Below are 13567 nucleotides of genomic sequence, written 5' to 3' on the forward strand. Positions count from 1 at the left end.
TCACTGGCTTTGATCACATGATACTGAATGCCAGATTCCCTTATGGAAAGTGAGTGGAGCTACTAGTGTGTAACTGCCAATCACTGGCTTTGATCACATGACACTGAATGACAGATTCCCTTATATGGAAAGTGAGTGGAGCTACTAGTGTGTAACTGCCAATCACTGGCTTTGACCACATGATACTGAATGCCAGATTCCCTTATATGGAAAGTGAGTGGAGCTACTAGTGTGTAACTGCCAATCACTGGCTTTGATCACATGATACTGAATGCCAGATTCCCTTATATGGAAAGTGAGTGGAGCTACTAGTGTGTAACTGCCAATCACTGGCTTTGACCACATGATACTGAATGCCAGATTCCCTTATATGGAAAGTGAGTGGAGCTACTAGTGTGTAACTGCCAATCACTGGCTTTGATCACATGACACTGAATGACAGATTTCCTTATGGAAAGTGAGTGGAACTACTAGTGTGTAACTTCCAATTACTGGCTTTGATCACATGACACTGAATGCCAGATTCCCTTATATGGAAAGTGAGTGGAGCTACTAGTGTGTAACTGCCAATCACTGGCTTTGATCACATGACACTGAATGCCAGATTCCCTTATGGAAAGTGGGTGGAGCTACTAGTGTGTAACTGCCAATCACTGGCTTTCATCACATGACACTGAATGACAGATTTCCTTATGGAAAGTGGGTGGAACTACTAGTGTGTAACTGCCAATCACTGGCTTTCATCACATGACACTGAATGACAGATTTCCTTATGGAAAGTGGGTGGAGCTACTAGTGTGTAACCATCAATCACTAGCTCTTATCATGTGCCACTGAATTTATATGGAAAGTGGAGCTACTTGTGTAACTGCCAATCACTAGTTTTAATCATATGCCACTGATTGCCAGTTTCCCTTATATGGAAAGTAGGTGGAGCTATTAGTGTGTTTAATAGCCAATCAGATCACAATATTCACAGGTCACACAGGGGCTACTTTGCAAGTGTCAGGCCGCAACAGTAATTTTAAAGGAGTATTTTGTGATCCTAGCATCCTCTTTCTCTTATTGTCTCGCCTGATAAGGCAGGAGACTATATAATCACTTTTCCGTATGTGTGTATGTGGGGGTGTGTATGTGACAAATTTGGTTAAAGTTTGCCTTCCGCCTATTTTCTCGTAGACTAGGAGTCGCACGTTCCTCAAACTTGGTGGGTGGGTGCATCTTGACCCAAGACAGAACCGGTTTGTATTGGTTAGTGGGTCAAGGTCACTAAGGTCATGTAGGGGTCATCTGAGGTCAAATGAGTAAAAACTGTCGTATGGGCATGAAACTTGGTTGGTACAGTCAACATTTAAAGCCAAATTTTTGGAAGGTCATTTCAAGGTCACCAGGGGTCAAATTAGTGAAAACTGTTGTATGGGCATGAAACTTGGTGGGTACAGTCAACATTTAAAGCCAAATTTTTGGAAGGTCATTTCGAGGTCACCAGGGGTCATCTGAGGTCAAATTAGTAAAAACTGTTGTACGGGCATGAAACTTGGTGGGTACAGTCAACATTTAAAGCCAAATTTTTGGAAGGTTATTTCAAGGTCACCAGGGGTCATCTGAGGTCAAATTAGTAAAAACTGTTGTATGGGCATGAAACTTGGTGGGTACAGTCAACATTTAAAGCCAAATTTTTGGAAGGTCATTTCGAGGTCACCAGGGGTCATCTGAGGTCAAATTAGTAAAAACTGTTGTACGGGCATGAAACTTGGTGGGTACAGTCAACATTTAAAGCCACATTTTTGGAAGGTAATTTCAAGGTCACCAGGGGTCATCCGAGGTCAAATTTAGTAAAAACGGTTGTACGGGCATGAAACTTGGTGGGTACAGTCAACCTTTAAAGCCAAATTTTTGGAAGGTCATTTCAAGGTCACCAGGGGTCATCTGAGGTCAAATTAGTAAAAACTGTTGTATGGGCATGAAACTTGGTGGGTACAGTCAACATTTAAAGCCAAATTTTTGGAAGGTCATTTCGAGGTCACCAGGGGTCATCTGAGGTCAAATTAGTAAAAACTGTTGTACGGGCATGAAACTTGGTGGGTACAGTCAACCTTTAAAGCCAAATTTTTGGAAGGTCATTTCAAGGTCACCAGGGGTCATCTGAGGTCAAATTTAGTACAAACTGTTGTACAGGCATGAAACTTGGTGGGTACAGTCAACATTTAAAGCCCAATTTTTGGAAGGTCATTTCGAGGTCACCAGGGGTCATCTGAGGTCAAATTAGTAAAAACTGTTGTACGGGCATGAATCTTGGTGGGTACAGTCAACATTTAAAGCCAAATTTTTGGAAGGTCATTTCAGGGTCACCAGGGGTCATCTGAGGTCAAATTAGTAAAAACTGTTGTACGGGCATGAAACTTGGTGGGTACAGTCAACATTTTAAAGCCAAATTTTTGGAAGGTCATTTCGAGACCACCAGGGGTCATCTGAGGTCAAATTAGTAAAAAATTTCAGATAGGCAGGAAATTTGGTGGGTACAGTCAACATTTAGAGCCAAATTTTTGGAAGGTCATTTCAGGGTCACCAGGGGTCATCTGAGGTCAAATTAGTAAAACTGTTGCATGGGCATGAAACTTAATGGGTACAGTCACCATCAGCCAGATAATCGTGCCCAGCCGATACCGCCAAATTCATTTACCTCTACCAAAAGTAATCGCAAAAGCAGGTGGTCACGAAAGCAGGCGAGACTCGTGGTTCGAGAACCGCCTTGTTTTTCAGTAGATATCCATGAAAAACGGTTATTCCTAAAATTTCAGTTGATTCCAATTTTGCGCTTGCGAGTTATGCATGATTATGTGTATTACACTGCTCCATAGACAATGTGTTGTAATTTTGTTCTGGTATACCAGAATGAAATTCAAATTTCACGATATCTTTGCAAAACAAATTAATCTGCATGAAATATTTTGTATATAAACATGTAGCCAGAGGTTTCTAGTGGTATAAAAATCACAATTTTTTTTTTAGAATAGTGGGGGTATGATGCTGTGGATCACGAAATGCCCTTTTAAGTAATTTTTCTTTCAATTTAGCCGAATTATAAAGGTTTCGAGTTGATTGATCAGTAAATTTCAATTAAGTACGAGAAGTCATTTGCTTTTCCGCCCAATTGTGTGATTTACGCTTTACAATACGGTTCAAACTACCCAACTGGGTGAACTACGCTCTAAATGACACTCACTATGATTATTCACTTTTGCATGTATTTAGATCTTTTAACTGAAAAAGATCAAATGTACATAGATTTTTCAGATAATATACATATTTTAATTATATATTTATTAATCTCTTGATGTTAATCCACTTCCTATTTTTTTCCTGCAAATAAAAGTACACAAGGGTTTAGGGCAAGAAAGCACATGCAATAGCTGCCAAGTGTCATATATTTATGTGTACAATATAGATAGAATGCAGAAATTGTCTAAGGTCTACATGACAGCTATTGCAGGGCCTTCTCACTGGGATCAACAACATGCTCATCTGTCAGGGCACAGTTCTTTAACCCCAATACATTTGTACATTTGTTGAATGACCTCTGAAAATTTGGGTTAAAAAGCTCATACCCTGCAACTTGAGGTCAAATTTTGCACTTTGATTGTTTAACTGAGGTTATTGAACTATGCCATTGAGATGATGCCATTGTGGTCCATAGTGTCTTGCAATAACCCCTTCATAAGAACCACAATTGAAACCAAATATTTCATGTAAGTTTTTTTTTGGAATTATGATGATGACCAGAAACATTGTACAACAAACCATGTGTGCCAGGCAAAACCAAATGAGATAAGTTACCATAGTTACTGTATTGTGTTGTCATGGTTACCTATCAACAAGTTATCAGGATATATGTATGTATATTTTGAAGAAAAAAATACCTTTCTGGTGACAAAGTTTACCAATGTGTTATTGTATCATACGTTTTAGTCACCTGTTTGCCAAGAAGCAGGTGGAATTATTAATAAAAATAACACTCCTTCAATATTTCAAATTGTTTATCGACTCGTTTATTCCAAGTTCCTTATACCAAGTACAAAACTGGACTATGAAATCCATACACCCCCTGTGGAAGACATGATCTTCATCTCAACACTCCTTCAACATTTCAAATTTTTTATTGAATCTTTAATTCCAAGTTCCTTGTACCGAGTTCAAAACTGGTTTAATCCAGTTGAAATCCATTATACACCCTGTGGAAGACATAATCTTAATCGCTCACACAGGGAATGTGAATTTCAAATAGGGTATCTGAATGAGCAACCATTTGAAATCTACACCCCCTGTATGGAAGGTTAAGCTTGTGTCTTCTATAGTGTGTATGGATTTAATCAAATATCCCATTGCACCACCAGTGAAGTGTTTTATGAAAAGGGCTACAGGTCCTAAGCCCGCAACTGGATACTATAAACCACTGATTTGTAGAGCCATCACTGGACCCAACCAGAGACGTTGCCAAAAGCAAGCTCGGCAAGGTCTGGAATCACATTTTTCTTAGTACTGAAACATGATTTGTTGCTACCTTGTGTCACATCCTTCCTTTTGAATGGCCTGTTTATCATCCAAGTACAAAGTATGTCTGTATAATCTTTCTAACCTATACCCTTTGACCTGACCTCATTGCTGTTGCTGCCTAGGTCTACTATCCCCTTTCCCGTCCATTTGCCCCCTATTTTGTGATTTATCCCCACCCTGGTTTTTGTTTTTCCTTCGCGGTGGTTTCTTTTGGTTAGATTGTCCATCTGTTGATTTAGAACCATGCTGAGGTTTGTCTTTACGCTTTCTCTTACTCGCTGATGGTGGTGGTGGCGCTTTTGCTGTTTTTGCCTTTTCTTGGCTTGCATGCTCTGCCCACAATGCGTCATAGGAACCTGGGGCTTGGTAGCTGCAAATGAAAACAAGAAATCAAAAATGAAATATCAATTGAAGTTCAAATTAGCACATGCAGCAGTGCATGTGCATAATACACACACCCTCGAAGACATGACCTTAATCTTCCACATGCATGTAGGGTATGTAGATTTCAAATTCAGGTAACATATACACCATTGAAATTCACACTCCCTGCATGTGTTGGAGACTAAGGTCATGTATTTCATAGGGGGAGTGGATTTCAACTGGAATAGCCCATTCACATTGTCCATGTGAAAAGTATTCTGTGCATAAATTGTTATTTTTCAAGTTAACAGCTGAACAGAGTAAAAATTTAAAATGGAAGATCGATGCAGGGGGGGGGCACTCAACTGAAATTGTGGTTGGGGTTGCGAGGAGCATCAAACTTTGGGAACTAAGAACTGATTTTCTGGCAAATTAGGGGCTTGATGAACTGAAATTAGGGCCAAATTATAGGCTGTGGAGCTAAAAAATTCCAAATTTGAGCTTAAAGAACTGGAGCAGATCCAAATGTGGGTCTTAAGGAATTGCTGGAGAGCCTGAAAAAGGAACACTTGACCGCCGCACATACCCATACCATCTTTACATATAAAAGCCCCCAGGATTGATGAAGAAGCATTGCTTCTGCGGTGAAGTAAAATAGGCTAGAAAGATAGTTTCGGCTGGTAGGAAATTTAGCATATGTGAAATGATCAAGGGAATGAGTCGGATGTCGCTAATATTGTTTCTGAGATATTGGCAAAAACAGTGTTCAAATTCTTTTGTTTTATATTGTTTTCAGCCATTGATAAATTGCTCATAACTCGGTAAGCAGATGTCCGATTTTGATGGGGTTTGTATAAAAATGTAGCATTTGTAAACTGCCAGAAAATGATGTAAAAAACTTCAAATTGAAAATCGCCGACATGCGACTCATTCCCATTGATCATGTCACATATGTGACCAGCTCCAACAAAACCCGGAACAAGTCGCCAGGCATGTTTTTGAGTAGGCCTTTAAAGATAGCTAAAGATGATATTCCCATAAAAAAAAATCAAATTTTGGGATTCTTAATTTCATGGTATTTGATATTGGGACTGTCGATTGGACTTTCAAATCCTTGAAAGTACTTATTAAAAAGAGGTTTATTTAATAATTGACACTTGAACTATGAACATCCCTATTCGATCCTGTGTAAAGCAGGAAACTAATTAGCCCATTACTCAGATTAGCAGTTCGGCAAAAATATCAAGGTATCATTTACAAAATTATCCATATCTTGAAAAGTATTGATGCTATGTATATAATATTGGTATCATTTTGAAGCTTATTGTCCCGTGCTTACATTTTTATTCAAATCATGAAATGTCAAAAATGTGACTTGTTCCTGGTTTTGTTAGAATGGGTCACATATATGTAGGGTAAGTTTTCAGAATCCTAGTCACACATTCCCACCCAACTAAAATCAAGACCCCCCCTGAAGATACAAACACATACTTACCCTGGTTCCTTTGGGTCAAGTTGTTCTTTGGAGAGTAACACTGATATGGCCGGAATATTACGAGTCACCCAAGACCCCCCTGGCGATATAAACACACACTTACCCTGGTTCCTTTGGGTCAAGTTGTTCTTTGGAGAGTAACACTGATATGGCCGGGATATTACGAGTCTCCCAAGACCCCCCCTGACGATATAAACACACACTTACCCTGGTTCCTTTGGGTCAAGTTGTTCTTTGGAGAGTAACACTGATATGGCGGGATATTACAGTCACCCAAGCCCCCCCCTGAAGATATAAACACACACTTACCCTGGTTCCTTTGGGTCAAGTTGTTCTTTGGAGAGTAACACAGATATGGCGGGATATTACGAGTCACCCAAGACCCCCCCTGACGATATAAACACACACTTACCCTGGTTCCTTTGGGTCAAGTTGTTCTTTGGAGAGTAACACTGATATGGCTGGGATATTACGAGTCACCCAAGACCCCCCCTGACGATATAAACACACACTTACCCTGGTTCCTTTGGGTCAAGTTGTTCTTTGGAGAGTAACACAGATATGGCCGGGATATTACGAGTCACCCAAGACCCCCCCTGACGATATAAACACACACTTACCCTGGTTCCTTTGGGTCAAGTTGTTCTTTGGAGAGTAACACAGATATGGCCGGGATATTACAGTCACCCAAGACCCCCCCTGAAGATATAAACACACACTTACCCTGGTTCCTTTGGGTCAAGTTGTTCTTTGGAGAGTAACACAGATATGGCCGGGATATTACGAGTCACCCAAGACCCCCCCTGACGATATAAACACACACTTACCCTGGTTCCTTTGGGTCAAGTTGTTCTTTGGAGAGTAACACAGATATGGCCGGATATTACAGTCACCCAAGACCCCCCCTGACGATATAAACACACACTTACCCTGGTTCCTTTGGGTCAAGTTGTTCTTTGGAGAGTAACACAGATATGGCCGGGATATTACGAGTCACCCAAGACCCCCCTGAAGATATAAACACACACTTACCCTGGTTCCTTTGGGTCAAGTTGTTCTTTGGAGAGTATCACTGATATGGCCGGGATATTACGAGTCACCCAAGCCCCCCCCTGACGATATAAACACACACTTACCCTGGTTCCTTTGGGTCAAGTTGTTCTTTGGAGAGTAACACAGATATGGCGGGATATTACGAGTCACCCAAGACCCCCCCTGAAGATATAAACACACACTTACCCTGGTTCCTTTGGGTCAAGTTGTTCTTTGGAGAGTAACACAGATATGGCCGGGATATTACGAGTCACCCAAGACCCCCCTGACGATATAAACACACACTTACCCTGGTTCCTTTGGGTCAAGTTGTTCTTTGGAGAGTAACACAGATATGGCGGGATATTACGAGTCACCCAAGACCCCCCCTGACGATATAAACACACACTTACCCTGGTTCCTTTGGGTCAAGTTGTTCTTTGGAGAGTAACACTGATATGGCCGGGATATTACGAGTCACCCAAGACCCCCCCTGACGATATAAACACACACTTACCCTGGTTCCTTTGGGTCAAGTTGTTCTTTGGAGAGTAACACTGATATGGCCGGAATATTACGAGTCACCCAAGACCCCCCCTGACGATATAAACACACACTTACCCTGGTTCCTTTGGGTCAAGTTGTTCTTTGGAGAGTAACACAGATATGGCCGGGATATTACGAGTCACCCAAGACCCCCCCTGAAGATATAAACACACACTTACCCTGGTTCCTTTGGGTCAAGTTGTTCTTTGGAGAGTAACACAGATATGGCCGGGATATTACGAGTCACCCAAGACCCCCCCCCAAAGGAGATATAAACACACTTACCCTGGTTCCTTTGGGTCAAGTTGTTCTTTGGAGAGTAACACAGATATGGCGGGATATTACGAGTCACCCAAGACCCCCCCTGACGATATAAACACACACTTACCCTGGTTCCTTTGGGTCAAGTTGTTCTTTGGAGAGTAACACAGATATGGCCGGGATATTACAAGTCACCCAAGACCCCCCCCCTGACGATATAAACACACACTTACCCTGGTTCCTTTGGGTCAAGTTGTTCTTTGGAGAGTAACACTGATATGGCCGGATATTACTGAGTCACCCAAGACCCCCCCTGACGATATAAACACACACTTACCCTGGTTCCTTTGGGTCAAGTTGTTCTTTGGAGAATAACACAGATATGGCCGGATATTACAGAGTCACCCAAGACCCCCCTGACGATATAAACACACACTTACCCTGGTTCCTTTGGGTCAAGTTGTTCTTTGGAGAGTAACACAGATATGGCGGGATATTACTGAGTCACCCAAGACCCCCCCTGACGATATAAACACACACTTACCCTGGTTCCTTTGGGTCAAGTTGTTCTTTGGAGAGTAACACTGATATGGCCGGGATATTACGAGTCACCCAAGACCCCCCCCCTGACGATATAAACACACACTTACCCTGGTTCCTTTGGGTCAAGTTGTTCTTTGGAGAGTAACACTGATATGGCCGGAATATTACGAGTCACCCAAGACCCCCCCCTGACGATATAAACACACACTTACCCTGGTTCCTTTGGGTCAAGTTGTTCTTTGGAGAGTAACACAGATATGGCCGGGATATTACGAGTCACCCAAGACCCCCCCCTGACGATATAAACACACACTTACCCTGGTTCCTTTGGGTCAAGTTGTTCTTTGGAGAGTAACACTGATATGGCCGGGATATTACGAGTCACCCAAGACCCCCCCCGACGATATAAACACACACTTACCCTGGTTCCTTTGGGTCAAGTTGGTCTTTGGAGAGTAACACAGATATGGCCGGGATATTACGAGTCACCCAAGACCCCCCCTGAAGATATAAACACACACTTACCCTGGTTCCTTTGGGTCAAGTTGTTCTTTGGAGAGTAACACAGATATGGCGGGATATTACGAGTCACCCAAGACCCCCCCTGACGATATAAACACACACTTACCCTGGTTCCTTTGGGTCAAGTTGTTCTTTGGAGAGTAACACTGATATGGCCGGGATATTACGAGTCACCCAAGACCCCCCCCCTGACGATATAAACACACACTTACCCTGGTTCCTTCCACTTACCCTGGTTCCTTTGGGTCAAGTTGTTCTTTGGAGAGTAACACTGATATGGCCGGGATATTACGAGTCACCCAAGACCCCCCCTGACGATATAAACACACACTTACCCTGGTTCCTTTGGGTCAAGTTGTTCTTTGGAGAGTAACACTGATATGGCGGGATATTACAGTCACCCAAGACCCCCCCCTGACGATATAAACACACACTTACCCTGGTTCCTTTGGGTCAAGTTGTTCTTTGGAGAGTAACACAGATATGGCCGGGATATTACGAGTCACCCAAGACCCCCCCTGAAGATATAAACACACACTTACCCTGGTTCCTTTGGGTCAAGTTGTTCTTTGGAGAATAACACAGATATGGCGGGATATTACGAGTCACCCAAGACCCCCCCTGACGATATAAACACACACTTACCCTGGTTCCTTTGGGTCAAGTTGTTCTTTGGAGAGTAACACAGATATGGCCGGGATATTACAGTCACCCAAGACCCCCCTGAAGATATAAACACACACTTACCCTGGTTCCTTTGGGTCAAGTTGTTCTTTGGAGAGTAACACAGATATGGCCGGGATATTACGAGTCACCCAAGACCCCCCTGACGATATAAACACACACTTACCCTGGTTCCTTTGGGTCAAGTTGTTCTTTGGAGAGTAACACAGATATGGCGGGATATTACGAGTCACCCAAGACCCCCCCTGACGATATAAACACACACTTACCCTGGTTCCTTTGGGTCAAGTTGTTCTTTGGAGAGTAACACAGATATGGCCGGGATATTACGAGTCACCCAAGACCCCCCCCTGACGATATAAACACACACTTACCCTGGTTCCTTTGGGTCAAGTTGTTCTTTGGAGAGTAACACAGATATGGCCGGGATATTACGAGTCACCCAAGACCCCCCCTGACGATATAAACACACACTTACCCTGGTTCCTTTGGGTCAAGTTGTTCTTTGGAGAGTAACACAGATATGGCGGGATATTACGAGTCACCCAAGACCCCCCCTGACGATATAAACACACACTTACCCTGGTTCCTTTGGGTCAAGTTGTTCTTTGGAGAGTAACACAGATATGGCCGGGATATTACGAGTCACCCAAGACCCCCCCTGACGATATAAACACACACTTACCCTGGTTCCTTTGGGTCAAGTTGTTCTTTGGAGAGTAACACAGATATGGCGGGATATTACGAGTCACCCAAGACCCCCCCTGACGATATAAACACACACTTACCCTGGTTCCTTTGGGTCAAGTTGTTCTTTGGAGAGTAACACAGATATGGCGGGATATTACGAGTCACCCAAGACCCCCCCTGACGATATAAACACACACTTACCCTGGTTCCTTTGGGTCAAGTTGTTCTTTGGAGAGTAACACTGATATGGCCGGATATTACTGAGTCACCCAAGACCCCCCCTGACGATATAAACACACACTTACCCTGGTTCCTTTGGGTCAAGTTGTTCTTTGGAGAGTAACACAGATATGGCCGGGATATTACGAGTCACCCAAGACCCCCCCCTGAAGATATAAACACACACTTACCCTGGTTCCTTTGGGTCAAGTTGTTCTTTGGAGAGTAACACAGATATGGCCGGGATATTACGAGTCACCCAAGACCCCCCTGACGATATAAACACACACTTACCCTGGTTCCTTTGGGTCAAGTTGTTCTTTGGAGAGTAACACAGATATGGCGGGATATTACGAGTCACCCAAGACCCCCCTGAAGATATAAACACACACTTACCCTGGTTCCTTTGGGTCAAGTTGTTCTTTGGAGAGTAACACAGATATGGCCGGGATATTACGAGTCACCCAAGACCCCCCCTGACGATATAAACACACACTTACCCTGGTTCCTTTGGGTCAAGTTGTTCTTTGGAGAGTAACACAGATATGGCGGGATATTACGAGTCACCCAAGACCCCCCTGACGATATAAACACACTTACCCTGGTTCCTTTGGGTCAAGTTGTTCTTTGGAGAAGTAACACAGATATGGCGGGATATTACGAGTCACCCAAGACCCCCCTGACGATATAAACACACTTACCCTGGTTCCTTTGGGTCAAGTTGTTCTTTGGAGAGTAACACAGATATGGCGGGATATTACGAGTCACCCAAGACCCCCCCTGACGATATAAACACACACTTACCCTGGTTCCTTTGGGTCAAGTTGTTCTTTGGAGAGTAACACAGATATGGCCGGGATATTACGAGTCACCCAAGACCCCCCCCCCCTGACGATATAAACACACACTTACCCTGGTTCCTTTGGGTCAAGTTGTTCTTTGGAGAGTAACACTGATATGGCCGGGATATTACGAGTCACCCAAGACCCCCCCTGAAGATATAAACACACACTTACCCTGGTTCCTTTGGGTCAAGTTGTTCTTTGGAGAGTAACACAGATATGGCCGGGATATTACGAGTCACCCAAGACCCCCCTGAAGATATAAACACACACTTACCCTGGTTCCTTTGGGTCAAGTTGTTCTTTGGAGAGTAACACAGATATGGCGGGATATTACGAGTCACCCAAGACCCCCCCCCGACGAGTAAAAAACGAACCTACCCCGCGTCCGTTGCCGCAACTTTTTCCATAGAAAGTAACACAGATATGGCCGGGATATTACGAGTCACCCAAGACCCCCCCTGAAGATATAAACACACACTTACCCTGGTTCCTTTGGGTCAAGTTGTTCTTTGGAGAGTAACACAGATATGGCCGGGATATTACGAGTCACCCAAGACCCCCCCTGAAGATATAAACACACTTACCCTGGTTCCTTTGGGTCAAGTTGTTCTTTGGAGAGTAACACAGATATGGCCGGGATATTACGAGTCACCCAAGACCCCCCCTGACGATATAAACACACACTTACCCTGGTTCCTTTGGGTCAAGTTGTTCTTTGGAGAGTAACACAGATATGGCCGGGATATTACGAGTCACCCAAGACCCCCCCTGACGATATAAACACACTTACCCTGGTTCCTTTGGGTCAAGTTGTTCTTTGGCGGGGAACACCGATATGGCCGGTCTATTACGACTCACCCGACTCCCCCCCTGACGATATAAACCCACACTTACCCTGGTTCCTTTGGGTCAAGTTGTTCTTTGGAGAGTAACACAGATATGGCCGGGATATTACGAGTCACCCAAGACCCCCCCTGACGATATAAACACACACTTACCCTGGTTCCTTTGGGTCAAGTTGTTCTTTGGAGAGTAACACAGATATGGCCGGGATATTACGAGTCACCCAAGACCCCCCCTGACGATATAAACACACACTTACCCTGGTTCCTTTGGGTCAAGTTGTTCTTTGGAGAGTAACACTGATATGGCCGGGATATTACGAGTCACCCAAGACCCCCCCCTGAAGATATAAACACACACTTACCCTGGTTCCTTTGGGTCAAGTTGTTCTTTGGAGAGTAACACAGATATGGCCGGGATAAAAAGAGTCACCCAAGACCCCCCCCCCCTGACGATATAAACACACACTTACCTGGTTCCTTTGGGTCAAGTTGTTCTTTGGAGAGTAACACAGATATGGCCGGGATATTACGAGTCACCCAAGACCCCCCTGACGATATAAACACACACTTACCCTGGTTCCTTTGGGTCAAGTTGTTCTTTGGAGAGTATCACAGATATGGCGGGATATTACGAGTCACCCAAGACCCCCCCTGACGATATAAACACACACTTACCCTGGTTCCTTTGGGTCAAGTTGTTCTTTGGAGAGTAACACAGATATGGCCGGAATATTACGAGTCACCCAAGACCCCCCTGACGATATAAACACACACTTACCCTGGTTCCTTTGGGTCAAGTTGTTCTTTGGAGAGTAACACTGATATGGCGGGATATTACGAGTCACCCAAGACCCCCCTGACGATATAAACACACACTTACCCTGGTTCCTTTGGGTCAAGTTGTTCTTTGGAGAGTAACACTGATATGGCCGGGATATTACGAGTCACCCAAGACCCCCCCCCTGAAG

General features: G+C 43.7%; 1 protein-coding gene across 1 annotated transcript in view; it reads right to left on the minus strand.

Annotated features, from left to right (window-relative positions):
* Positions 1–3767: 3767 nt before the first annotated feature.
* LOC140162606 (ribonuclease P protein subunit p25-like protein) overlaps positions 3768–13567 on the minus strand; it is a 31495-nt gene continuing 21695 nt past the window's right edge. Inside the window, exon 6 of the mRNA XM_072185874.1 lies at positions 3768–4924. Within this exon, the coding sequence (XP_072041975.1) occupies positions 4657–4924 (268 nt within the window). The 3' untranslated portion in view covers positions 3768–4656. The remainder of the gene's footprint in view (positions 4925–13567) is intronic.

Source organism: Amphiura filiformis, chromosome 10, assembly GCF_039555335.1.
Source record: "Amphiura filiformis chromosome 10, Afil_fr2py, whole genome shotgun sequence".
Lineage (NCBI taxonomy): Eukaryota > Metazoa > Echinodermata > Ophiuroidea > Amphilepidida > Amphiuridae > Amphiura > Amphiura filiformis.